The sequence below is a fragment of the Chroicocephalus ridibundus genome, chromosome 1, assembly GCF_963924245.1.
Source record: "Chroicocephalus ridibundus chromosome 1, bChrRid1.1, whole genome shotgun sequence".
Taxonomy (NCBI): Eukaryota; Metazoa; Chordata; class Aves; order Charadriiformes; family Laridae; genus Chroicocephalus; species Chroicocephalus ridibundus.
The window spans coordinates 160,469,437-160,497,111 of NC_086284.1; the positions used below are offsets into that span (position 1 = coordinate 160,469,437).

A 27,675-nucleotide genomic window follows, 5' to 3' on the forward strand; every position below is an offset into this window, starting at 1 on the left:
TATACATCTTCTGCTTGTTCAGCTGTAAACTGGATTTTGTTACCAACAACAGGGAGTCACTGATTAAAAAATAATAATAAAAAAAATTAAATTATGTGTACCTTAGAAATAAAATTGGCATGCAGTCGTGTGCAGCTTGCACAGTATTTGTATACTGTATGACCTGACCCATGTTCAGGCTGAAGTGCACATATTCCAAGTGTATATATAGGTAATACTGCTGAATTGTCAGAGTAAGTGAGTCTGGATTCGGTTAGCTCTCTTAACAAACCATAATTTGTGAGCAGAAATACTCGATTTATGGTAAGTCCACAAATTTTGGAAAGAAGTAAACTATTGGTAATTTTAGGTAACTTTTCTCTGAATTTCTGTGTCTGTCATCTAGAAAAGAGTAATTTCTGATAAAAAGTACAGTGAGCAACGCCTGGATGTCCTGTCTGCTTTGGTGTTGGCTGAGAACACCCTCAATGGGCCAAGTACAAAACAGAGGCGACTGATTGTTTCCCTTGCACTAAGTGTGGGAACACAAATGGTAAGTGCCATGATTGTTCCAGACCTTTACTTGTTTGGTGTAGTATCTTATAAAGAAATATAATCGTGTTGTCTTTTTTCTTTCTTTTTTTTTTTCTTTATTTGCACAGAAAACTTTTAAAGATGAAGAACTCATTCCCCTTCAATTAGTTCTGAAAAAACTAGACTTGATCAGTGAACTTACAGAGCGGTAAGCAGTGGCGCAAAATATATAGAAGGCAGTGTAGTGTCACTGAGGGAGATGGATCTTCACTATGCGAATTGCAAAATCGGGTAGCTGCATGCTGGTGGCGATTTTTTGCATGTAGACCAGAGATGGACAGAAAGAATTCCAGAGCTAAGCCTGAAGCTTGCTGGTCTTTGGGCAAGTAGTGTTTTACCTAACTGTTGACAATTAGGTAATCCGCTTCTCTGATTGTTTAGAAAGTCTGTCACTTTCTTGGATGACTCGGCTTTATGTTAAGCTAAAGTCTTCCTCTTAACCCAAACCCAAAAGTTATGAGTTAATAGCAGTCTGTTTGGGGGATGAGGCTGTTCGTTCACATGTAACACCATGTTTTGCTGCTGCTGTAGTTTCATTGGACACTCCAGTTACATAGAGTTGTCCATCTGAAAGACAGGTGGATACCTGGGTTCTGTGCATACTTTACAGAGAGAGGGAGGCAAACACCTTCATTGGATGACTCGTGGGATAAATTCCTGGGATAAGTGTTGTACGCAGGTTGTAGCAGGAGAGGCCTGTTTCTCTTTTTTTGACTTACAGGAGAAACTCAGAATATGTGTTTGACCTCTAGGCTACTAATTGCATGCAATAAGAAAATAGTTATTTAGGATTTTGCTGTAATGTAAGGCTTAATTCTTTCAGAGACTGAGTGAACCTTTTTTCTAAAGCAGATACCTTTTTTATAAATAGCCTAGTGGAAAACAAGAAATAAAAAGTTCTTTAATAAAAAGAACTTCCTTTTGAAGGAAAACATATCTGGATCGTTAAAGTAACCATGTAAAACTTAAGTTTGAAAAGCAGTTGTCTTTAGTTTAAACATACTAAAATAAATATTACTTTATTAGAAGAATGGTTTCTTCCAATTCTGTGTCTAATAAGTAATCTTGTATTCTAGAGTTCGAGCACAATGTGACTGTTGTTTCTTGTACTGGCATCGAGCAGTCTTTCCAATCTATTTAGATGACGTGTATGAAAATGCAGTTGATTCTGCTAGACTGCATGTAAGTAATAATGTTAGCAACTTAGTTTAACAAGTCACTGTAGTGGGAGGGGTTCAGATGAAAGGATAAAGCTTAGACTGAAACTCAGGGGGCAAAAGATTAAAAAAAAAAAGTCTAACCCAGGCAAGAGTTACTATTGAGGCAGCAATGTCTTCTCAATCTGGAAGATGTAAAAACAATCTTTGTTCTAAATCTAATTAAAATACATCTGTTAGATTGCTCTAAAAATCTCAGGTTCCGATTGTTAACTCTGGGTCTTTGTGTGTCTGTCTCTTTGTTCCTCTCTCTTCATTCATTCTAATTTGAAATGAATACTTTTTGCTAGACTTGAACATTAAAAACCTTTGTTCCACATTATGCTTACTAATTTCTAAAGCACATATCACTATGTTCAGTGATGCTGTGTGGGATAGTTGTCCTGTAGCTTTTTCCACCCCTCATCTCTCCTCCCCTCTTTGAAGTATCAGGTGTTTGCTGCAGACGTGAATCATGCTTTGTCATGCTAATCCCGATAAAAATCAATCATCTATTCTACTGTTGTGCATGCCATGGTCAATTACAGTGCTGAAATGAATAAAGTGCAAATGATTTCATATGAAATAGCTAATAATTATGACCTTCCACTAAATGGATCAATAGCAACTAAATATTTCAGATGAACACATTAAGGACAGGAAACCTTAGGGTTTATGAAGTCTACTTTTAATAAAAGTGGGAAGACTAGCGATTTTGATTTGTTTGTTAGCTTTATTTGGATTTGCCTGTTAGCTTTGAACACTACTTGAGATGCTGCTGACATGTCTATCAATTTGTTGGTTAAGCCTAACAGTGTCCTTTTTCAGTATATGTTTAGTGCACTACGGGACTGTGTACCCTCTATGATGCACGCGAGGCACTTGGAATCTTATGAGGTGCTTCTGGAATGCTATGACAAAGAAATCATGGAAGTGCTCAATGAGGTAATTTGTTGTGAATGGAAATTAAAGGTGACAGTATGCTTGGAGCGTCTAATGGCCCAGCATCTATTGTACCAAACCTGATATGATCTATAAAAATAGAGACATTTGAAATTGGTGTGACGTAATTTAATAAATATGAAAGTGTTCACTGATGATTTAGGCTATTTTAGATCTGTTAATGGTATCTGTGTTGGCTGGGAACTTTAAAATACTGCACTGTAAATTATGTAAGTTGGCAAAACCTTGGTTACAGATTTGACTATGCAGACAAAGGATGCCTTTTGTCAGATTAGCTGCTGCTTGTATGAATGCCTAAAATAAGTACTACTGTTCTTAGTACGTATGCGTGTTTTTTAGTAGTGAAGGCTCTGTAAATTTAGGTAGCCTCTTTAGTGAATTATTATCTAGAATTAAAAAGGATGTTTGAGAGAAAATGTGAATTCAGATTTCCCAAGTCCTAGATTTTAACCTTTGAACCACTCTTTTTGTTTGACTAGTTCAAAATCAAACATTACATATTCTGCAGAAAATCAGGCCAAATTGCTTATTGCGAGACTCTTCCTCACTAAGTTAGGTCTTATTATTAAGACAGACAGCCGTAAGTCTGGTTCCTCTTAAGATGAGAAGTGGGAATACTTAAGTTTAAATTGGATCAAACTCCTACGTGGAAGTTTTAATCATGTACGCAATGGCATTAGCTGGCTAAACCTCTGCCTTTTCTGAGCTGTGTAGCTTTTGCTTGCTATTGTGTGCTAGAACAGAAGAATTAAATATCCTTCTGATTCCCAAGTATATATTCGCTTAGACTTGTGTGGCCCAGCCAAAGCAAACCTGTCTTCTCTAGTTTAACTGATCTTTTATGTATTTCTGGAGAGAGATGTTAGTTCTGCTAACAGGACGTTGGAAGCAGACACCAAATGTGACTCTATTTATTTTTTTTTTTTAACTTCCCTGGATAGCACTTGCTGGACAAATTATGTAAAGAGATAGAAAAGGACCTGCGCTTATCAGTTCATACACACCTAAAACTGGATGACAGGAACCCCTTCAGAGTTGGTATGAAGGATCTGGCTCACTTCTTCTTTCTGAACCCAATACGTTTTTTCAATCGATTCATTGACATAAAAGGTGAGCAGTTATAAGTTTTCTTGATTCCATTACTTTAATCTCTGTTACACTTTGGCTCAGTACAGTATATCTTTTCACTTCTTTCCACACTTTCATAACTAAATAGGTAGTATTATTTTAGTTCATCCTTTTATATTTTTACAGCTTATGTAACTCACTATTTGGACAAGACCTTCTACAACTTAACAACTGTAGCTCTTCATGACTGGGCCACCTATAGTGAAATGAGAAACCTAGCAACTCAGCGCTATGGTTTAAGTATGACTGAAGCACATCTTCCCAGTCAGACTCTGGAACAGGTACAGTGCCCACAAGATATAAATATCACTTGTTCACTGTCACGCTAGCGAGCTAATCAAAGGACTGAGTTGTTGAAATGAAAGTACCCAAGAGTAGAGGACTGTTTGGAAAAAGTGGCCTTTGATTTCTGAGACAGGATCTTTATCTACCTTTGGAGATAGTATCAGTTAATTTTGTGTTGGACTTACTCATTGTTTTAACTTAAGATTTAATGAAATTAAATTTGTTATACAAAGAGAGCGTTTTCTTGAAAATTCAGTATCAGCAATTTGGCAAGCAGTATGTCTGAAATATGAGTCTGTAATTACCTTTGAATGATGGGTCTTTTCCCTAGTTTATTGCTTGCTTCTCAGGAGGTTCTGCGTAGTCATCATCAAGAGACACTGTTTCACAGGCTGGTCATCAAGGATTTTGGGACATCCATGCTTAGCTTAATAGGAGGGTGACTCAGAGCCTCCTAGAAACTGTTTGACATGTTTACACATAGATTAAAATTGTAGTTTCATCAAGTTAATGGTGAAGGTCATAGGGTCGGTGCAAAAGAAATACAACTTGCATATTTCTGCAGAATTTCCTTCAGCAGTTTTGGTATCTCGAATGTTTTTGGCAGTTAGCTTCATTCCCTTCATTCCCCATTAGCCCATTGGTGAAAGCTCTTACAAATACATGATGGCTGTGTCCTCCTAAGTTGAAGGAGAGCATAGAACTAAGAACTCTAGCTGCTTCTTGGTACAAAAGTGCTATGCATTAGTTTCTACTTCTGGCTTTGGCTTTCTATTGGCAATTTTTGGTCATTGTTATAAAGAATGAAATCATTTCAACGTGGGTTTCATAACATTCATTCTGGTATGCGCTTTACTTCAAAACAAAGACACCTCATGCTCCATTTTCCCCCAGCAAAATCCTGATAAAATCCTTGGCACAACTGGAAATAGAGTGTATAGATTAAATAGCATCCTTTCTATGCACAACAATACTAAAGGGACTCCTTCAAGCAAAACAATTGTAAAACCTATATTGTAAACACAAAACTTGAGTCTTCTAGACAGGTTGGGCAAAACAATATCAAAAAGTAGCTAGTTGCTTATGTCTCAGTAGAAATCTATGTGTCTATAGAAATTTCTAAGGTAAGATTCCATTTTCTGGAGTCTGAAAAACAGCCAAATTTCAATTTTATTTTTTTTAATTGGGGGATGTGGAATAGACTGGAGGATTCCTAACTTTCATGGGAAGTTGGAAAAAAAAAAGTTAGACGTGTAAAACATGAGTTGAGCTGGTTTTTTCTCCTCTAAGCATTATCTTAGAGACACTAAACAAAAATTGTAAAGAGATTCATCATTTTGTAAAGCAAAAACGTTGCTTTCTAAAATGCTTTCAAGTAACTACAGAGGTAGTATTTGCGCACCTTAGTAGTTAGGCACGTCAGTAGTTTTTGAGAATATTTATCATAATAGTTCTCAATAGATAATATTCTTTCAGGGCCTGGATGTTTTGGAAATCATGAGAAATATTCATGTTTTTGTATCCCGCTACCTCTACAATCTGAATAATCAGGTAAGGTATAGCCCATACTTTTTCCTGGATTTGGCTCTGATTTGAAGGAAATGAGAAGTGCAGAGTAGTATAAGTGTAAGAAAAACCCAAGCTGAACATATATAATAACAAACTGTAAAATAGCTGTTGCTCTAGAAAATCGCCTTTGGGGATGCTGTAGGTAGAGAATGTTATATGAGTATATTTTGAGTGTGGTGTGCCAGTAGGATCACTCCATGTCAAATATTTCGCTGAAGCTAGGAGAAGGCTGCAGGCATAGTTGTCTGCTGTATGAGGACATACTAAGTACGTGATTTTTCGGTTTGAAAAAAGGGTATCTGAAAATGGGTTATTAGAGAGATCAAGCAGGGAAATGATATGGAGAACACGTACAGGGAACAACTCTTTGTGGTCTCTCACCATGTAGAAGGAGGGGCCCACTACTAAAATGAGTGGCTTCCTTAAAGAAAAGGAAGTACTTTTTCTCACAGCACACAATTCAGTGCTGACACTCATTGCCATGGTGTGTAGTGGGGCCAAAAGTACAAACATGTGCTGAAAGAGTTTAGACCAATTAATGTACGGGATGTTCTCAATAAATATGGGAGTTTGGGTGCAACATCTCCCTTGGAATTATTTAATCTCCGCTTTGCAGAGATTGGAAGAACCTACTAGACAAAGTTTATTGTATGCATACCCTGTTTTCTTGATTCTTTTCCTAACTGCTGTTTATTAGCTGCTCTCAAACAGGATATGGGCTACCTAGATTGATAACTTACCACAGAGTCAGTTTTGGGCAAATAACTTCTTTTTTTCTTTTTTTTTTTCTCTTCCTCTTGCCTCCTAGATCTTCATTGAAAGAACAAGTAATAATAAGCACTTGAATACTATCAATATCCGACACATTGCTAATTCAATTCGAACTCATGGAACAGGAATCATGAACACAACAGTGAGTATTTTTTGCACTGTTGTTGGTTATTTTTTTAATAGTGCACAAAAGCCTCTAAACTCCCACATCTCCTAATAGTTTATTTTGTTTTGCAGTTTTAATAATGCAATGATAATGTTCTTTGCATATTAATAAAACAAATCAGTTCTTGGACACAACACAGATCCATATCGGAAAATCTCTCAGGAGCTATACCACTTTCAGTTGTTACATAAAAGTTAATGAAGAGATCTAAAACCACATCAAATAAGATACAGATGTTCTGGTGCAACTCTGAATTTCAGTAAAGATAAATAATACTTATAAAACTAGCATAGTAGAATATTTTGGCTTCTAAGCTGCCCGCATAAACTAGCATGCAGTTGATGTTTCTGCTTATTGACAGTTAACTGCAGGAAAAGTGCCTGTCTACTAAAGCAAATCTTGGAAAAAATGCAGTGTTAGTTTTAAGTTCATCTTGTAATTGTTAAGCTTAAGGAACATCAGCTTTTCAGTTTGAGATAAAGGCTACAAGTCTCTGACAATTTATTGGCAGACTGACTTCTTACTGCAACACTTTTAATGATGTCTATAGTGTAGGTGGTCATTTTAACCAGCTGAAGGTATTTATCTCTTTGCAAAGTAAATAAGGACACTTCCTGTGTCTTCCTTACTGCAGAGGGAATTTATCATTGTGGTTCTCACATTTGGCACTGTATCCAAACCTATTTTCAGGTTGGTGCTTTCCAATCTGCGGCTCAACTTCTTTCTACCTCTTTGCTGCTTTCTTTTTCCCCATCTGGCCCTATCAAAAACAAAACAAAATCAAACAAACAAACAAACAAACAAAAAAAAAACCCCAACCAAACAAACCTCCAAACTTGCTGAAATACTGAACCAGCTTTAAAAGTAGAAATGACTAGAAAAATAAGGTTTTTGTGATTTCTTGCACGATTTGAAATAACTTTCCTTGCACTACTGCTCTGATGGTGAGGATTTCAGTTCCTCAAAAAAATGCTATTACTCACGTTATTTCCTGTTGATGTAGATTTATTCATTTCTAATTGTGAGTAAAGTTGTTTATGCAGACGTGAGAAGTAATTGAGGTGTGTAGGGTGGAATTGTGCTTTTGCCCTGTGGGAGAGTGTTTTAGAAAACTTTGAGGAAGTGAAAAGGTGTGTCAGGAGGTTACGTGGATTCCACAACTTGACTGAGGAAGTTGAGTTGTCTGCCCTCTTCAACTTGAAATGATTGTATTGCTTCAAAAGGACAGTTACAGGATATTCCAGACATAAGCTAATGGCTGTGTAGGACAGGTCATTGAACTGAAAGAGCTAACTTGTCCCTGAGTCCCTCTGCCTTTCCTGGAAGAGAGTAGACCTTCCAGGAGAAGAGTTTTCTTTATTTTTTTAAACTGGTGAAATTAAAAAGATAAGTTGAGAATAACAAATTGAACTAAAATGAGTGGAAGGTTCCATATAAAGTTAGGATCTACTGAAAACAGGTTGCTAGATATACTTATTACTTCGCTAACTTTCGTTATTTGACTATAGGCCACACCTTGAGTATTGTGTCCAGTTCTGGGCACCTCAATATGAGAGAGATATCGAGGCGCTGGAGCGAGTGCAGAGGAGGGCAACGGAGCTGGTGAAGGGCCTGGAGAATAAATCTTGCGAGGAGCGATTGAAAGAGCTGGGACTGTTTAGTTTGAGGAAGAGGAGTCTGAGGGGAGACCTCATCACTCTCTACAAGTACTTGAAAGGACATTGTAGAGAGGTTGGTGCTGGTCTCTTCTCACAGGTAATTAGCGATAGAAAGAGGGAATGGGTTCAAGCTGCAGCAGGGTAGGTTTAGGCTGGACATTAGGAGAAAATTCTTCACAGAGAGTGGTTAGACACTGGAATAGGCTGCCCAGGGAGGTGGTGGAGTCACCATCCCTGAATGTGTTTGACTTGTTTAGATGTGGTGTTAAGGGATATGGTGTAAGGGAGAACTTTGTAGAGTGGAGTTGATGGTTGGACTCAATGATCCCAAGGGTCTTTTCCAACCTAAATGATTCTATGATTCTGTTTCTCTTTCTTCTAGGTAAACTTCACTTATCAATTTTTGAGGAAAAAGTTTTATATTTTTAGCCAGTTCATGTATGATGAACATATCAAATCCAGACTTATCAAAGACATCAGATTCTTCAGGGAAGTCAAGGATCAAAATGATCACAAGGTACAGTAATTTTTGAAGGTTGGAGAGTAACTTGGCTAAAAGAACTGCAACTTTCACGTGACTGAAGCTGCACCATGCCATAACATACTATTTAAATGTGTATCTCCAGACAAAGTGACAGCTTTTGTCCTAGCAAAATGCAGTTTTACAAACGCCTGTAGTCAGGATGACTTTGTTTCATTTTGTCTGCTCTGTAAATATGGGGTTGACTAAAATCATTCTCTCAGTGACTTGAAAACAATGATTTGATGGAATCATAGTCTATTGGAGGTTCTGAACTTCCGGTCTAAATCATGCTTAGCAGTTGTTGTCAGTTTTGAATAATAAGATCATTCAAATTGAATCTAGAATGATGCAAGCATGTAGCACTTATTCGAGTATGTCAACATTTGGGGACTAGGCTCTGATTTTTCCATGCTTTAAAACTGATTTCTCAAAAATGTGAGAGACAATGTATTTAGTAAAATAGGCCGCCAGCCTCTTTGTATGTCAAGTGCTTATTTCTTTTAGGAATACTTTCTCATTCACAGTAACACTTCTATTTCGCTTCTCAGCTTGCAGCAGTGACTTTTGTGATCCAATCTAGACAGGCAGGTGTATAATTTATTTAAAAAAAAAAAAGCTGTAGATGTGAGATAGGAATACCTTGCAAATAGAATTGTATTGTTATGATGAATTTATTTTTTTCTTTAAGGATAGGTAATTATTCTTACAAATTATGCTAAAACGTTTTTCCAGTATCCCTTTGAAAGAGCAGATAAGTTCAACCGTGGCATCAGAAAACTTGGAATAACCCCAGATGGCCAGAGCTATCTTGACCAGTTCAGGCAGCTCATAAGTCAAATAGGTAAGAAATGCTATCTAAGACAATGTTATAAATGTTATTAAATGGAAGAGGTCTTCACTTCTAGTTACTGAAATTTTAGCTCAGGCTAAAACTAGGTTTAACTCCAGTCAGATGGAAAGTACCCTGTTTGAAATAAATACTCTTGTCTAATTACTCAGAAATGGCTGTTGCATGTTTTAATTTAAAATATAGCTACAGCTTGCATAGATGCCTGTTCTCTTAAGTTTTTCCTTTCTTTGTTATGGAACTGACTTTTATCCAGATTGAGTGTATTTCCCAATAAAAAAAATAGTACATTTAAGTTCATGCATTTCAGAAAATAGCCGCATATCCAGCTGAAATAACTTTGAGTGACTCATGACATCACAATGGTATTTTCAGCCATTCAACACAGATGTGCTGAACTGATCTGAACTTCAAGTGTTTAATGTGCCCAGTGGGAAGAGTTTGTACTATTTGGCCCTTATGCTGTCATGAAAGTGAAGGCAACTTTGCTAGATGATGCAGTTGTGTTTTATTTCTCTACGTAGACTTGATACTGGGGTTCAATGTAACTTTTTTAACTTGGCTTTCAGAACAGTTACTTTGCCAAAACTATATGGCAACTTCAACGTACGTTTTGGAGCTTGTAGGAGTTACAAAGAGTGTGTGTATATATTTAATTATAAATTACTTGTTGGTTTTTTTTTTTTAAAGGTAATGCTATGGGCTATGTACGAATGATAAGATCTGGTGGACTTCACTGCTGTAGCAGTGCAATTAGGTACTTCCACAAATACTTCATTTTTCTATTTGCTCCTTCTCATTCCTTTGCTCCCTATTCATGCTGATATTCCCCGAGTTCTTACCCATCCTCCATAAATTTTGATTTAAAAGGTCCATTTTTATGCCTTCATTGAAGTGGAATTATCAAAACCACTGCTGGAATTCATAACTGTACAATCATTGCCATAAAGCACCAAAAATAGAACAAATTCTATGGAAAAACACTGCAAAATAGTTAATAGAACGTACATCTAAGTTATTAGTCCTTAATTAAGTCAGTAATTCGTGATGATAATTACTTCAAGAGGGTGCATTAAGGGAAAAACAGTACAAGCCTTGAGGAACTTGGAAAAAAACATTTCTTTGATTTTTTTTTTTTCTGTATGGATGACTGTGTTTATATAAGGTCATTAAAACATAATGACTTTTACATACAAAGAAATAGTTGATTTTCTTGCAAATCATAGTAAATTTATATTTATTAAGCGCAGCAAGTGCTAGGGAGAGGAGATGATATAATGTAACTTTAAATAGTTCAAGCCCAGAAGACTAAATGAACTAAGCTATAAATTGTGGTAGATACTTCAGTGAACATAGGCAGTTGAACATAATACTAACAAACAGTAAGTTTTCAGGTTTGTTCCTGATCTGGAAGATATTGTTAACTTTGAAGAGCTGGTGAAAGAAGAAGGGCTTTCAGAAGAAACACAAAAAGCAGCAAGGTACCCTAACATCATGCTTTTGAGGTCTGGGTCAGGGATGGGATGAGAGAATTGTAATCTTAAAGTTGTAAATGCAGCTGTTAGTTCTATTTTTGTCCGTGCATGTGTTAAAAGTTCAATTGATTTTACCCAAAAACACTTGCTCTTTGTAAAAGCAGAAAAAATAGAAGCAGTTGTTTTAAAAATGCTGAATGTGAAGTGGCATTTCGGGAAGTTCCGATTGGACATTAGGAAAAGGCTCTTCACTGAGAGGGTGGTCAGTCACTGGAGCTGGCTCCCCAGGGCAGTGGTCATGGCACCAAGCCTGTCAGAGTTCAAGGAGCATTTGGATGATGCTCTTAGCCTTAAGGCTTAGTTTTAGGTAGCCCTGTGAGGACCAGGGAGTTGGATTCGATGATCTTTATGGGTCCTTCCAACTTGAGATATTCTGTGATTTGTATTAATTGACTATTATAAAATCCTTGTGGTTTAAAGGCTAACAATCTTCCTCGCCACGTGTCTGACATTTGCTTTTAGAATGTTTAGGGCCTTAGGAAGGTATTCATAAACCTTTCTTGAGGAAGTTAAATCAAGAAACATGATTCAAGGTGGCTGTAGAGATAGGGTGTGATCCTGGACACTGTGGTCTGAACACTGGTTTGTAGGTGCAGCCAAAGGGTGCAGAGAGGGTTGTTAGCTTGAAGGGTGAGCAAGCAAGGAAACTTCTAGCAGCAACCAGGTAAGACATTGCTTGTCCTCTGCAGGCAGTTGGACTCTGTCCTCAGTGATCTCACACGTAACTTTGCAGAAGGAACGGAGTACTTCAAAATGCTCGTGGATGTATTTGCTCCTGAATTCCGTAGTCCAAAGAATATGCATTTACGGAACTTCTATATAATTGTTCCCCCACTGGTGAGTATTTGCACTGTGTGTACCAGTACTTTTTAAAAAAAAAAAAAAAAGTAGATCAGGTTTGTGTTTACATATTTTGTATTAGGCTGTTGATTATCGTATTCTACTTTCTTCCCTGATTATGAGTGGGATTGCTTTGACAGTTAACCAAAGCCATGTTTTTCTTTGTTTACATCAATTTGTGTACTAGCCCTCAAAAGGTAACTTTAAAAATTTCTTCTCCTCCTGTTTGAGTCCAAGTTGGAGAAGCCAAGATGGAAAAGGAGGAATTGGAACAGCAAGAATGAAGGGAGTTTAAAACCATGTTCTTCAGCTCTCTCCTGTGTGTGCTCTTTCTGCATCACACTAAATATATTTAGGCTCTTTTAATGTCATAATCTAATGCAGTACAATTGGGGCATTCCCTATTGCAATTGGAACTGCTTTTGCTAATGAGCTTTGTTTAGAAAGGTTCCATCTGAATTGAGGTGATTCACACTTGAGCACTCTGGGCATTTGGAAGCAGTTCAGTTTGGAGGCTTGAATGATCTAACATCCCATTTTAGAAACTAATTTTGGAATGTTGATGAGCCATAAACTTAAGACTGAGAGGACAGGTATGTCATGGTGATAGAAGTGAGGGAAAGTAAAGGCTCATGACAAATACTTTTGTTCTTTTTCCTTCCCATTTGTGGAGGTTTTTCTGATAAATACAGTTTCAGGAATATACCATTCGTTTTGGTTTTAAAAAGACATTTCAGTGTAGTTAAATTTGAAACTGTCATAGGTTTTCAAGAAGTTGTTAACGTACACACATTTCTGTATCTCAAGAGTAAGTTATTGCATACAGACACCTACCCATTGCTCGGTATTACTACCTGGATCTACTGAATATTGAAATATTTTTACTGTATTTTAAATAGAGTGGATTAACACACTGTAGCTTTAAAACGCAAATATCTTTGCGTTTTATACCTTTCCAGGAACGTAGCCTATTTTAATTATCTGTTACTTGTTTACATGTTTACCTTTAGTAATCACCAAAAGAATGCAAAGTAATAGATTCTGACAACAACAGTGAAGGTGAAGATGTACCTTTGGTTTTTTACTTATGCATATGCAAATGTTTTCCAAGGCTTAACATACTTTTTTCCCCCAAAAAATCTAGAAAAAGGACAAGCTTTCATACAAAAATGGCTAATGATGGGAGACACAATTAGCATAGTTTTGGGCATGGCATTATATTTGTAGGTAACAGCATGCAAGTGAAAACCTCTTAAAACTTGTAAGTCTCTCTTGATGATTCCAAGACAGCTTTTCACTCTTCCAGACCCTCAATTTTGTAGAGCATTCAATCAGTTGCAAGGAGAAACTGAATAAGAAGAACAAAAGTGGAGCAGCTTTCACTGATGATGGGTTTGCCATGGGTAAGTTTCAGCATGATGGCTAGCCTTTGGATAAGCCAACATAACGGATATTTGCACGAGAAGTTTTGTTTATATCTTGTGTGTTACCATAATTAAAAAATGCATAACTTAAATTTGAATTGTCTTCACTTCAGCACAATGGGTTTGAAGGTTGTTGTTTTGTTCAGAATCTGTTGAACATCAAATAGCTGAGTATGGGAGCAGACAGTTTTGTCGTATGCTGGTGCTCCCCAATTTCTTTCAAAGCTTGCAGGTCTCAGCAGGTGAGAAGGTATGCAAGTCTTTGGATAAATTATGAGGGCTTCAAAAGTTGAAACTTGTTCTTTATTATGATTTTTTCCCTGTAATTGTAAATTAATTGCAATTTATATTTTAATTGTGTGGGAATTATCAGCTTAGGCTGATCCATTACAGACATGCAGAAATCGTTTTACAAATTACATGTTGACTTTGGTACATGGTTTGTTAATGACTGTAGGTGTGGCTTACATTCTGAAGCTTTTGGATCAGTACCAGGAATTTGATTCTCTGCACTGGTTCCAGTCTGTTAGAGAGAAGTACGTGAAGGAAATAAGAGCAGTAGCTAAGCAACAGAATGTGCAGTCCACTAATCAAGATGAAAAACTACTTCAAACTATGAACCTTACCCACAAGCGACTGGAAGTTTGCTTACAGGTACAGCATGGGTCTAGTTATCTGTTCTGTATTGAGTTTTGCACTTAACCATCACGATTCAGGTATCTGTAAAAAGAGTATAAAGCCTTGAGGTGTGTGATCCGAAGGGTATGTCATAATCGTTTGTAATATTTGAGTGAGTTGGGAACTTGACCTGGGTGATTGGAAGTCTTTGTCCCATAAAGTTTCAAATCTAACGCAACTAAAACCTAAATGCTTAAATAGGAGAGAATAACTTTTTTGGTTAGATTTCCTACGACAAAGATTTCACATAACACTCTGGACCTTCAGCGTTGCTTGGGGTGTTAATTCTGAGTTGTGAAGTTGAATGATGCACCAGCTGTCAAATAGACGAAAGATGCATTTGAGTTTTGAAGCACAGCAGTCCAGGCTTCGTCTGTGGTGTAAATGTGTGCTCCTTCTGCACCCCCCTGCCTCTTGATTTGAGGAGGCCATGGGACAGATCTGTAGCTGGCTATTTATGAATAGTCCGTTATTACATTCTGTAAAAGCACCTCTGATGTTGAAATAGATAAAGCCGTGTATGTCCTCATGACTCCCACGAGCGTGCACTATGGTTGGTCCTCTGCTGTCACAAAAACCACATCACTAAACCTTGTTCAGAAACCGATCAAGCTTGTGGTCATTTAAATTATTGGCTTGCGTGACTTTCCATGGGCAAGTTGCTCCAAATTCTCACTGCTGCTACAGACCTCATTTTCAGCCTCAGTGGATTAGTGACAGATTTATTTCACTGATGCTGCTTTTGCTTAAATTACCCTTTCAAGTTTTTGGCTGACATTTGCTGTGTAAAATGCATGTGAATAAGGTACGAATGGAGGAAGACTTTTCAAAAGCATTTAAGTGAATTAGATATTGAAATCCAGTTGCCTTAGATGCTTCTGAAAAAATCCCGGTTATATCTGTCTACAAATTCATTCTTACGATGCACTGACACTCCTCTTCTGTATCTTTTTTCCCTTAGGAATTTGAACTCCTTTATTTCTCACTGAGTAGCGCAAGAATTTTTTTCAGAGCAGATAAAACTGCAGCAGAAGAAAACCAGGAAAAGAAAGAAAAAGAAGGTGAGTGAATTTTACACGTAGAACACTTTGGCTCATGTGAGAAGAGTGCCTTAGTAGGGAAAGTGCTTTTTTTTTTTTTCCTTTTTTTCCATAGTGACTTTCTTGCTAGTGGGTTGATTCAGTATTCCAGGAGGAGTCTTATGGGGTCAAGAATGATGGAGGTGTCAAGAACAGCTCACAGTCGCCTTCTTTGGAATGGGTGAATTTCAAGCTGGACTTCTGGGAGGTGGGGGTGGGACAACCACAAATAACCCAACCAACCCAAAAAAAACTGGGACAGGGAGAATTGCATACTTGGAGTAATACAAATTCAGTAACTTCAGCATCATACTTACATCATACTTACCCTCTCAATTACCAGTTTTGACAGTGACAGATTTTTCTGCACAGCCTTAGCTGGTGTGAAATAAACTGGTGGTTTTCACCTGTTTACCAGCTGTTTTTCAACTTACGTAGGCAGATGATGCAGATAACATACATGGCTCTCATATGTGACACAAACATATACCACTGAGTTATTTTCAAAGGGTAAGATCTTAATGTGTGGTATGGTCACTTGACTAGGTAACACAGGTATTTTGTGTGTTATATTCATGCTTACATATTCTCCCTCATGAATTCTGGAAGATTCTCTTGGGTATGGGAAAATTCTTTTCAAAGAAATGAGGGTGGTCCCAAAAATTAAGATACAGAAGTGCAGTTCAATTACAAGTTACTTAGAAACTCAGGTAGCGGTATATTGAAAATGGAATCGGTAAATAATTTTCCGATGTAGTACTGACAGAGACACAAGTGACTTGTGAGGTTATGATTTTTTTTTTCTGTATTAGGAAAACAGTTTGCAAAGAAAGAAGTCTTTTAGCATGAATTTATATTTGATCATATTCAGTGAAGTTGCTTAAGTAATTGTTCAACTCAAAAACAAACAAACAAACAAAACCCCACCAAACCCCAACTACAAGCATTGTGATGAGTAAGAATAGACATAGTACCCTGGCTTTTTTAGGAGAGCATTCTGTAGGGCATCAGTTAATTATATTTTAGGTTAAATATTCACTGTTGTGATGCGTCTTCAGTTCCCTGAAGAATGTGTTTTGTGGTGAGAAAAGCTTGAAACGCACAGCAGGGTGAAAAGCCTTGAACGTGGTGATATCTTTGCCTTCTAACGTAATATTTGGACTTGGACTCTGCAAAACGTATGAGCACGTATATGTGATCTTTACACAAGTTCTACTGGTTGAAGAAACCTTTCACCCCAAATACAGGTTTCTTCGTAGGACCAGGACCCTTCGTGCTGCAAGGTCGGTTTGCGTATGCTGACCATGGTGTACTGTATCAAGGGTGTTATGACATCAGCATAATATATATGCTAAGACTTTGGTTTTTCTGCCTTGGACAAAATAGTAAACATGATCCATGTCTTTATTTTTTATTTTCGTAGAAGAATCTGTTAAAGCAAGCAACGGAGATCTTTCAAACCCTACGCCTGCAGATCCTGTTGTGAAATGATGTGGCTGGTACGGGTGATGATTACTTACTCCAATAATTCATGTTCTTGTTGTTATCAGTAACACTCTTTAGGGTAAAAGCTCTAGATTTGATTTACTTGCTCTGTTAAACCCAAGAGAAAATGTACAGTAGTATACTAGCATCCAGTGAGGCTAGGTCTGTGTTTGTCTATATTTCCTGTAAAAACTCCTATTTTTCAGGAGTTTACATTATTTACCGCACTTTTCTTTAGATTGAAAATAACTATATAAAATGTTGACTTTGGAGGTAGTTATTTTAAAGTACAGATAAAAAAAAGTCTTACTAATTTTTAGATGCATTCTTGCATCTCTAACATAGCATTAAGGAAAAAAAAGACTCATAGGCTGTTGGTCTAAGAATTGAACTGGTGCATCTCTTCAACCAGAAAAAAAAAAAAATTGAATCAAGATATTGTGTGTATCTGTTGTCCAAAAACTAATCCAGATGTGGTTTTATGCAGACCTGGTGTATTTTAACACAGTCACAGATTACACTGTGGGCGTAACAGCGTACATTCTGAATGTATGTTAAAGCTATTACACAAAATGAAAATCATTATTAACGTTTTATTCCACAAACCCTTATTATTACCATAAATAGTATTTGCCCTGTGGGAGCTTAGGATCCCATCAGGCATTTGTTTTCCCCAGCTGTTTCCCTCCCCCCCCCGTATCAGAGAATGGGAAAACCAGAAAAGTTAACATAATAAATGACTTCTCATTTCATACCGAAGGTCTGATTTGCATCTCCAGAAGTAAGGAAACCCAGAGCCAAGACAGAACCGCAATCAGCTCTTCCTTTTATGACCAGACACTGTGCGATGGGTGTCTGTAACTATTAAGTGATCTTACACTTCATGAATATGTTGTGCCTAATTGCAAGTTTCAGCCTCAATTCTGTATTTCCTAGCCTTTGTAGGTCTGTTGTACCGTCAGTGTCGTTCGTACAGTCTTACATGCCTGATTATTAACAATAATTGCACTGCAGGCTTCAGAAGCTGCTGAACACTGTGAGAACTCTCTATAAATATAACATCTGTCAATGCCTGCAAGTAGAGGTTCTAGATTGTGCAAGAGTTACTCTGATTCCTAACTTAAGTAGCTAGACTAAGCTGAAAAGTAAACACCACTTGCATTAAAAGATATAGTTGTGTTTTAATCTCCCAGAACATAAAACACTTCCAGGTCTTACTAACTAGAAAAAATTATCTAGTCAGTCCAACCGAGAATTACTTCTGGGTTTTTTTGTGGCACACTCAGTTGTATTTTTAGACCATACTTGCCAGCTTTTTTTCATCTCTTCTACTTACAAAAAAGGTAATTTTTTTAATGATTCAAATTGTTCCACCCACCGTTGGGTCACTGGTAAAGACAGTTCCTGGTGTACTTTTGATTCACTCTTTCCTGCCAGTCACTTCAGCGTTCAGAAAGCTCAGACAAATGTTTTACTGTAACTGGAAAGACCAGACTGATGCAAAAGTCCTTTCGTTGGTTCTGAAAACATGACACAGAAGCTTTATGGACTGTTTAAATCAGCTGGTTTTTTTTTTTCAGCTCATTAAAAGTTTTTATTTTTAATTCATTATAACTGCAGAGACTGCCCTAAAGAATGCTGCATTACTTGATTTATATTTTTGCTTTTTTATTTTGATACAGGTATTGTATTTTTTTTTTTTGGTAATTTGTGTACACTTTTTTTTTGACCAAATTGTGCCCACACTGAGTAGCGCTGCCGAGATCAGCATTCTTGTTGCTGCTGCTAATGCCCATACAGTTGCAATTACAGTGTATGTGTTCCCGTATTCCTGTCTCATCTGAACTCACCTGAGTTCTTGGCTTGGAGTGGCCAAGTGCTACATTTCCTCCTTCCGCAGCAACTGCAGCATCGTGGATAGATGGCTTTCATTTCCCCCAGGACAGAGTTGCTGGGTAGCGACGTACAGCCGAGGCATTACCCACGCTCTAATAAAATCCGTACTTGTATTTTCCCTTCTCCTGCTTTTTGCGGAAAGATACTGTCTCGGGTAGGTAATACTTTGCAGTTGGACATAAATGGAACTGTGCATTTTCTTAATGTATGTTGGTGAAATTCACATGGTTCTGGTGATGGAAATTCTATAGGAAAGACATAAGCCTATTTTTATAGAACCCTGTTTAGTCTGGGAGACCTGAATGTATATTATATGTGGCAAAAATATATACATACACAAATATGTACAGTGGTAATAGAGCTATTCTTGCTAATACAGGACTGTAGTTTGTATTTCCTTCTTTATTTTTGGCAGGTAGCAGCATATATATGCAGAAAGCTTTTCTCATCTGAAATAGGAGGTGGGTCCTGGCTTGGGATGTCACACACCCCTCTGTGTCAGTCACATAAATCCTTTTTTTCCCCTCACAAGTATCTGGAAGGGGTGCAAAATTCTTGCTGTGGTGCTACTACTCTTTTCATTGCTTTTGCCCCTCCTGTTCCGATCATAGGAACAAACTGGACCCTAACGGGTTGTCTGGAGTGAGACAGTGGAGCCAAAACAAAAAAGTCCCCCGAACTAAACTGAATGCGTTCGCTCAAAATTCCCAGGAGTGAAAAAGGAAAGCGAGGATGATGAGTTTGCTGCAGGGACATAAAACTGATCCCTAAGTTTTTTGTCCCTTCATGTCAGGGGCAGAACAGGCTGAAGGGCAGTCTCTCTCCCCGAGAAGGCAGCTGCCACCACTGCCCTCGTGTGTTCAGTCTTGGGAGGAGGCTGTTGCGTGCCCAAGCGGTAGCAGCTGCTCTGCCAGAGGTCGTGCAGCCTGCTGCTGGTACGTGCTGTGCCCTTTTATGCCGGAAGCTGGGGGGCTGCCCTGCCCTTCCTCCTTGCGGCATCGCGGTGAGGAGGCGCAGTGGTGCCCCTCTCAGCCCCAAGGTCAAAAGATGTTTGCGTTGACTGGTGATGGGTGATGGCCCCAGCAGCACCCACCTGGTGTTGGCTTCACTGGGGAGTGAACTGCTGCTGCCGAGGGGTAGATTCTGGAGGTCCCAATGTGGTCTGTAATCAGAAGTAAATTTGAGTTTTTCATCGGATGGCCATCAACAACAGCTGTTTTCAGCTTCTCAGGTACAAAGGACCAAATGTAACACTTTGTTTCCGAACTCATTGTACAAAAGGGTATTTTGTTACCTCAGTCTCTTTGGTTTGTGAGTAGAGAACATTATGTACATAAAACTGTGTTAATAAATGCAATTTTGGGAATCTCAGTGTCTTCAGTAACATCAGTTCAGCAGGTGGTAATTTTTTTAATATGACAGCTTCAACTTTTATTTATGAAGAAGGTTTTGTGTCAGTTACTAACAGTTTTCTTCATGGTTCTTTCAAACATTCAGCATGAATTTATTCCATGTCAAACACTTGCAAACTGGGATCTTTCAGATGCTGTAGCACAGATTCTGCTTACAGAAAACCTAGTTACCTAGGAAGTGACTGAGTTAAATTAAGTTTGAGGAATTCCAGCGCTTTGTTCCAGTTACCTTACCTTGATTAATACAAACTACACTCCTGCCCTACCCCCCTTCAAAATAACTCCTGCTTATTTTTATTTTTTTCTTGCAAAGTATAGTTTCTTATGTTTTCAGGTTAAACTGGAGGGGGAAGAAATCTAAACATATTAGCCAAATATATATCTATTATCTAATAGACTAGTCAATACATTGTAGACTCATAATCTAGCATTTTATTGCTCAGTTTCTTAAAACCAAAGATTGCTGGTAGACTCAGCTCTTGCATGTCACGATAATGTTAAAAATACAGAGAAGTCTTATTATAAAAGTACTTATTTGTCCTACAATTATCATCGCCTCAATTTAACTTTTAAGAAACGTAACCATAGAAAAAACCGCACCCAACTGACGCGCCACAACTGTCGACTGCTTCTGATGTTTGCGCGTCAGTGGTATTTAGAATAGTAAGTCGAGGAGGTACATTATGGCCATTATTTAACTACAGCAGGGGTGAGTGCGGTCCCCGTGAAGGTAAGAGTAGGCACTTGGCTTTGTTTTGTAAGCTTATTCTAGATGCAATATAAAAATAGATTATATTAATAGGAAAAATTTAGTGTTTAACAAATTGTTTTGTGAATAGGCTAGCACAAAAGATAAATCTTGTTACACTTAAACTAGACTAAAAGTAACTTCATCTGAAAATAAAGTAAATAGTGCATTTTTAACCTTCATTCAGATGCACATAATCATGCAAACTATGAAAATCTGAGTACGGTAGGAAATCTGAGGCCCGATATTTGTTAAAGGAGCTGACGGCTTACAGCTTGCACGGATTTCATTGGAATTGAGTAGGCTGCTCACCATGTAACTCTGAAGAAATGCCATTAACCCTTTGTGGCTGACAGCGGTGCTGCCCCAGCTGCCAGCGGCAAGGGGCCAATGCTGAAACATTCCCCGAGATTGTCGGCTTCCCAGCCACACCTACACATTCACAAACGCAAAAAGCCTCAAAGGCCAAGTCCTGCTGCTGTTCCATTGTCAATCCAGAGGAAGCCCCACTGCGAAGAGGCCAGGCTGGCTCCAGCAGAAGACAGAATCTGGCCTCGTGTGTGCGCAGATGACCGAAACCCAGAGATTCTTGCAAAACAACTCCGTGCTTCTCCCGCTCCCACACAGGCTGCAGGAAACAACAAGAGTTTTTTATGCTTCTGATTCCTCCCCTTCTTCATGTGTGGTTCCATCCTCTTCCGCCTGATCATTCAGAAGCATGAACTTCCCATCATTTGTTAACGGCACAGACTTCATTAGCTGAGCTAATGCTTCTGGGTCCTGAAGGAAAACAAGAGAGTTCAGCAGCCTGCAGCAATCTCTGAGGAACACACGGTTTTCCTAGTCCTTCTTGTTAAGGTTTTACAACTACTTTTTTTTTTCCTCTATGACAACCTTTTTTCTAAAGGTTTGCAATATAAACAATCCCATTTGGTTCAGTAAAACCACCCCTTGGGTATATAAGGGAAAAAAAAAAAAGTCACTCATTTTCAGCCTTTATTTTGCTATTCTTATCTGGCATTGATATAATTACTGAAAAACAAGGAGAAAAACAACTGTCTAGATGAGAAATTATTTATTATACTTGTGTTTTTTGCCTGTGACTAGAAGTTCACACCCCCAATTGTTCTGAAATCTTAGCCGCAAAAATGCACAGCAAATATTAATCTATTGGTGTCACATCTTTGTATCGATAAAATTTATCTACAAGGGGCTAGGTAACTCTGCCGTTCATTTTGAGTGGAAAAACACTATGTGTTTTTCTCCCTAAGGGAGAAAGAAATATGAGTTTCTAAACATGAAACAGCAACGTGTGTGATTTATGCCTCATCCCAGAGAGTTTGTTTGGGTTTTTTTGAAGACTTTGCTCACAGCTTCCTTTCAAACATAAACAACTGGGTTTGTGTAGTTCTGAATTTGATTTAGGGTGGCAAATTTTATCTCAAATCAAGCTACTGCAAAGTCAAACTGAGTTTTATTTTTGCGTGAACTACCCAAGGGCTGTGTTAATGAAGGTCTGCGCCACCTTGTCCTTCGGAGAAAGAGCAGTTCTTTGTTGTTACGCACACCAGAGCTAGCTGGGTGGTACAGCCAAAAGCAGAATACGATGCATCGCAACACAGACTCGGGGAATGAAATAAACTTACCTTCCGTGCCTCAATGATTTCTTTTCCCAAGCTAATAGCATAGCAAATCTAAAAAAAAAAAAAAATATGTAAAGTTCAGGTTTGTTTTTTTGTTCCTTAATTGGGACTAAACCACTGAACTGTCAATGCAAACTTAGTCTTAAATACAGGTCTAAAAGCACTATGCTAACTACAGAAAAATAACCCTATCTTAGGTTCTGCCTCAAAGCTCACTTAGGCTGGTAAATCTTTGTAACTCAACTCAGTTTTATTCACCAAACTTTATTTCCAAACCTGAGGGATCTTTTCCAGTGCATGTAAGAGCGTTCCTGTTTTTTGAGACACAAATCCTCCAGCGCATTCCTTATTTCTAATAGTCTGTTGTTACCATACGCAGCGAGCACCCAGCGGTGTTAACAGATGGTACGGCTGCCTTATCTTTGAAAGCTTTATAGATGTACATGTCTCAACGCAGCTCCTTTCTGTTAGTGCTGGTGCTAGCCACACACGCTCTCCCCTCTCCCTTCACGTTGGTACTAGCAATCACATCCTCTCCTCCTTGTACAAGCTGCTGCATTATCTATAAATTCGGTCCTTTTTAGACATAAGCCATCAAAGGCTTGCATTTTAAGGCATGTTTTCGTGGCAAGAAATGGAGCTTCTCTTGCTTCTATAGCCCAGTTTCCCAGATGTGTAAGCCAAGAAGGCAAAGACCTGTTTTCTAAGTAAAGTATTTTATTAAATGTTACGCAAACCTTTTCCCCTTCCGTGTTGCTCTCAAAAACGTATGCGCTCATGGATTCTTCTCCCAGAGTCTCACTGAGATGGACCACAAAGCCAATCAGTCGCCTGTTATCCTGATGAGCTGCAAACTGTGTCACAGTGGCAAGTTCAAACTGGAAGAGTATAATAAAGAATTTATTGTTTTTTAACGAGCATTTGGTTAACTTGATCAAGAGCTCAAGTTCATGTGACTGAGCATTCAATGCTGTGGTAGAAAACCAGATTAAAACCAAAAGTTACTTACACTTGTTCGTGTGACTTGGGTTTGAGGATCTATTAACCTGCAATTATGTGTAGAGGGAAAAAAAAAAATTTAAAAGTATTTTCGGCGATTCTCTGTAATTTTAAGGTGCTTTATAACAGTAGGGCAATCACTACAGCAATTTTACAGACGAGGAAACACATGCACAGAATCAAATGCTTGCTCTGTGATTTCAAGTCGGTCAATGGCAAGGTTCAACTCTGGACCCTGACTCTCAGCTGCTTGACGCGTCCAGGTCATCGTACCTTTCTGAACCACTAATGTGGTGAGCGCCCTGAGTGTAGGGGCTAAGACACTAATATGCATACGGACACAAACGCACTCCAGCTAAAGTGAATGTCTTGTTTCAACGCATTCTGCAGTGACAATGCTGACAACAGGACAGCGATGGCTCTCTTGCCTTTACTGCATGAAAGGAAAGAGAATCTTCCAGTGTGTTTTTTTTTCATCTTTTTCCGTATCTTTGCGGGGCCTTATAGCCCCACTGCATCCTCTAAATTTTGGTAGGTCAGGAGGATGATCTATAGATGCTACACAGTAACAAACCAGACATTTTTACTAAGTAAAGCTGATCTTGGGCTTTTGCTTCCTCAAAGGGTGTATTGCTTGGAAAATCAAAACCAAAAATACTTTACTGATCACAAGTTGTATGAAAAGAGGAGAGTGTTGACGAGTTGAAGATTTTATAGTACCTCAAGTTCTTGCTGGTGACCATGAGATGGGATTCAGTCATACGGAATATGTTGTGAATGGCACGAGCAGCTAACACTTGTCTCATTGCTTCATAAATCACCTCACTTGTGTCATCGGACTGAACGGCCATAGATCCTAAAAACCGAACTACGAACATCTGCTGCAAGAGTGAATCTGGAAGATAAAAGACGTGACTTCCTTCACTGTGCTACTTCAATTTTCCAGTAGCTGAAGTTATCAATGAAATAATTTTTTGCACTTTGGAAATTCAACAGCAAACCCGCGGGTGGTGACTGCGGGGGTGGTGACTTCCTGCCGTGAGCCCAACAGTGCCCTGACCCAGTTTTAAACAGTGCTTGAACTGGCAGCGAGTAGGGAAGGGAAAAAATAAATCACGGTTGCTCGGAAGCTTTATGCCTTTATGCCTTGTTTGATTACACAGTAAAATTCACTTGCCTGTCTTGTTATCGGGTGCACACAAACTGTGATAAATTTAAGATTGTGCACAAGCCGTGGCTTCCATCAAATTAACTCTTCTCTTTAAACCTCGTACGTTCCTCACTTTCTTCTATGTCCTTCTGACCTTCCGTACAGCTGGTTCCAATGAGGTTTTCATTAACTCCTTCCTTGGTCATTGACTACCACCCTAAGACTCCTATTTACAGCTAAGTAGCCATTATGTGACAAAGCCATCATTTCGTCAGGCTCCCTTTACGGCTGGTGGTGAGCGAGGTAAAGCAGGATGGATGACTCCTGCTGAAGGTGACTGCTCAAAGGCCCCAACAGCCATGTCTACGTTGCACGAGACGACACAAAGGCTGTTAAGCATCATCTGGAGCTGAGCTCACACAGATCCACTTGATCAGTCTGAGACGCAGGGCAGTCACCCCAGCACGGAACTCCCTGTGCTGCAGTGGAGCAGGGCGCTGCTGCTGCTGCCGACAGCGCGGAGGTGCAGCTTGCAACCCCCCCAGCACGCCAGGGGACAGCACCAGCAAGCCACAGTGTGCAGATCAGGAGGTTCTGCTTTGGTTCAGTGAGTAGTTTTCTGACAGGGGCTGTTGTTTCCAGTCAGCGGCTGTAACTGGCACAGAGGGAGAGCCAGGATCTGAGCCCGGCGTGCGCTGGGAACGGAAGATTGGAACTGCTGAGTTTTACTGGCACATCACTGGGAGGAGGGAAAGGGGGCAGCAGTGAGAAACTCTCCCTTTGCTGAAAGAGACAAGCTGCTGCTAGTAGCTAAATCTCTGTGAGATTTAGATTGTGGATTTCAGAGAACACGTGGGTAAGAAATGGCTTCTAAGCAGCCTCAAACTTGAGCAGAATTATAATACAGTCCCATCAAACCCTTTCTAAAAAAGTCAACAGCTACTTTTTAAAAAAAAAAAAAAAAAAGAATGAAAGACAAAAAACAAGAAACCAAATCCTTTTGCCTTTAAGCATTTGAAATAAACCTAATCTGGAATACAGCTTGGACTGTCAAGGAAAAAGGCGTTTGTTTTCACAGGCAGCGATGCTTAAAAGATTGGTAACTGCCTTCAACTGTACCATGGATCTGCTACCGCTGCTCCACGGTGTCAGGTGCTTTCATTACAACACACTGCATAGCTGACAGCTGAATCAGGCCTAAAATCATGGCTAATTTTATCTGGAAAAATGAAGCACTGACCTTCCTCCTCATCTTTGCTGCCATCTTCAGATTCCCCAAATGGGTTTGCACGCCTATGAAAGAAGAATAAAAACTCTAATTACAGATTCTGGTGTTGTCCCCCCCCACATGGTGCAATACCTAATTTTCTCCCCTGGAATCACTCTGCTAAAGCGATCAATCACAGTCTCTGGCCATACCTGCCACCTCTGTTCTGGTCCAGGAACTCTGTGGCAGGCAGTACAATATCAAATTGAATCGGTGTTCCAGGAGCAATGAGTTGTGTGGAGTCTTGAATGCCAGCTGATTCATTGGGAATTATTTTATCATTTTCCATATTCTTTACATTCTGGCTACAGTAAAAATGGAAAAAAATGTTTTAATCAATCTTTGTTCTGGAAGGAAGACAAGATTATTCAAAAATCCAAAGCAGGACTGAACCACTATATGTAAACATAAATTAGAGTATTCTCCTACTTACCTGTTACTGAGGACTCAAATAAAATCTATGTTTTGGGGGTTTTTTTGTACCTAAAATTACTTAGGAAAAAAATAAATGCTGTTATAGTAAACCTGAATGGAGATCTGAGTGTGAGCTGACTTTCAGCAATAGGTTACTTTTTGCCTCCCGGCCCTTGAGTGGTCATATTTACAGCCACACTATGAGGTGTCCTCGTTTGAGGGAAAGCAGAACCAACTTTCTGTTCGGGAATTTTACTTCTTAGCTAGGCCTCTTCTAACTCTCTGAAATTAACAGCATCTTGTGTCGAAAACGGTTCATTCTCAGAGTGATAAGGCCAGTCCTTACAGATTGTGCCAAGGAATGGTACACAGAGAGGATCTTGCTTATATTTATTGCTATAACAACCAAGGTCAGCTAATTTTGTTATTTGCCCCATTGGAGGGTCGGAAGTGGAAAAGCATAGGGGCGTCCCACCTGCGGGGAGGAGCGGACAGGACAGGTGACCCAAAAATTGACCAACAGGGGTATTCCATCCCATCTGCCCCATGCTCAGTATAAAAGCTGAGGGATCAAAGGGTCAGCTCTTCCTTCAATGGCCGACGTCCAAGGAGGACCCTGTCTGTTCATCTGCCTTTGATCCCGATCCATGTGTTCCTGACTCCATCTGTGGAATCCAGTTCCCACCCATCGATGAGTCCAGTCTGGGACCTCCCCCGTGCCTGCTAGTGACATCATCCTGGGAGCTAAATACAGTTTTGTATATACTGTATCTATTTCATTATTTTCCTTTTTATTTTATTATTAATATTTCATTAAAGTAGTTTAGTTTCTTCTAAACTCGTAAATCTCTCTTTTTCTGACAAAATTTGCAGAGAAGTCTCTTCATGTTGGAGTCAGTGTGAGGTAAACTTGTCCTATTTTGTTTCTCACTCTGCTTCTGAAAGCAGGATTTTGGTCCAGCACTGGGTTTGAAAGCCAACTCTGATAATGAAGTCTGAAGAATTCCCACTAAGCAAGATGTTAGGATCATGTGGACACAAAGAAACTATATTAAAAATACATATTTTATGTATAAGCATACCCTAGAGAATTATTAACAATTTTTGAAGGAGGGGACCTTTACTGATTGACCTGAATGAGCACAAGAGAACAACAGTAATTATTCTGACAGTTGTGTAAGGCATATTCCCATGACAGACTGACAGGAACTGTTTGAGGCAATGTGCAAGAATATACTTACTTCAACGCATACTAGGGACTTGCATCACAAATTTCTATTTTTGTATCACCAACATTACAAATCATTCCCTTACAGCAAAGCACTTACAAGTAAAGCACCGTGTCTGTTTCTGAAGAAACAGCAAAACCCCAGTGGCGACCGCAAGAAGCCCCAAAGCTGTGATGTGGAGCAATGAGCATTACCCT

General features: G+C 38.9%; 2 protein-coding genes across 3 annotated transcripts in view; one reads left to right on the forward strand and one right to left on the reverse strand.

The window, feature by feature from the left end:
* The window catches only part of WASHC4 (WASH complex subunit 4), a 42,075-nt gene extending 22,410 nt beyond the window's left edge, over nucleotides 1-19,665 (forward strand). Inside the window, exons 17-34 of one of the 2 annotated variants that reach the window (XM_063321027.1) lie at nucleotides 386-532; nucleotides 642-721; nucleotides 1,650-1,755; nucleotides 2,598-2,714; nucleotides 3,674-3,842; nucleotides 3,987-4,141; nucleotides 5,622-5,696; nucleotides 6,523-6,627; nucleotides 8,692-8,826; nucleotides 9,565-9,673; nucleotides 10,370-10,436; nucleotides 11,074-11,160; nucleotides 11,904-12,051; nucleotides 13,361-13,457; nucleotides 13,936-14,132; nucleotides 15,118-15,217; nucleotides 16,659-16,734; nucleotides 17,481-19,665. In XM_063321027.1, coding sequence (XP_063177097.1) covers nucleotides 386-532; nucleotides 642-721; nucleotides 1,650-1,755; nucleotides 2,598-2,714; nucleotides 3,674-3,842; nucleotides 3,987-4,141; nucleotides 5,622-5,696; nucleotides 6,523-6,627; nucleotides 8,692-8,826; nucleotides 9,565-9,673; nucleotides 10,370-10,436; nucleotides 11,074-11,160; nucleotides 11,904-12,051; nucleotides 13,361-13,457; nucleotides 13,936-14,132; nucleotides 15,118-15,217; nucleotides 16,659-16,726 — 1,962 coding nt within the window. In that variant the 3' untranslated portion in view covers nucleotides 16,727-16,734; nucleotides 17,481-19,665. Of the gene's footprint in view, nucleotides 1-385; nucleotides 533-641; nucleotides 722-1,649; nucleotides 1,756-2,597; nucleotides 2,715-3,673; nucleotides 3,843-3,986; nucleotides 4,142-5,621; nucleotides 5,697-6,522; nucleotides 6,628-8,691; nucleotides 8,827-9,564; nucleotides 9,674-10,369; nucleotides 10,437-11,073; nucleotides 11,161-11,903; nucleotides 12,052-13,360; nucleotides 13,458-13,935; nucleotides 14,133-15,117; nucleotides 15,218-16,658 lie in introns of both variants that reach the window. The other variant, XM_063321021.1, reaches the window with a different exon arrangement.
* Nucleotides 19,666-20,220: 555 nt separating this feature from the next.
* APPL2 (adaptor protein, phosphotyrosine interacting with PH domain and leucine zipper 2) overlaps nucleotides 20,221-27,675 on the reverse strand; it is a 37,119-nt gene continuing 29,664 nt past the window's right edge. Inside the window, exons 15-21 of the mRNA XM_063321040.1 lie at nucleotides 25,988-26,140; nucleotides 25,809-25,861; nucleotides 24,139-24,313; nucleotides 23,429-23,465; nucleotides 23,157-23,297; nucleotides 22,423-22,470; nucleotides 20,221-21,556 (exon numbers count right to left, since the gene is read on the reverse strand). Coding sequence (XP_063177110.1) covers nucleotides 21,428-21,556; nucleotides 22,423-22,470; nucleotides 23,157-23,297; nucleotides 23,429-23,465; nucleotides 24,139-24,313; nucleotides 25,809-25,861; nucleotides 25,988-26,140 — 736 coding nt within the window. The 3' untranslated portion in view covers nucleotides 20,221-21,427. The remainder of the gene's footprint in view (nucleotides 21,557-22,422; nucleotides 22,471-23,156; nucleotides 23,298-23,428; nucleotides 23,466-24,138; nucleotides 24,314-25,808; nucleotides 25,862-25,987; nucleotides 26,141-27,675) is intronic.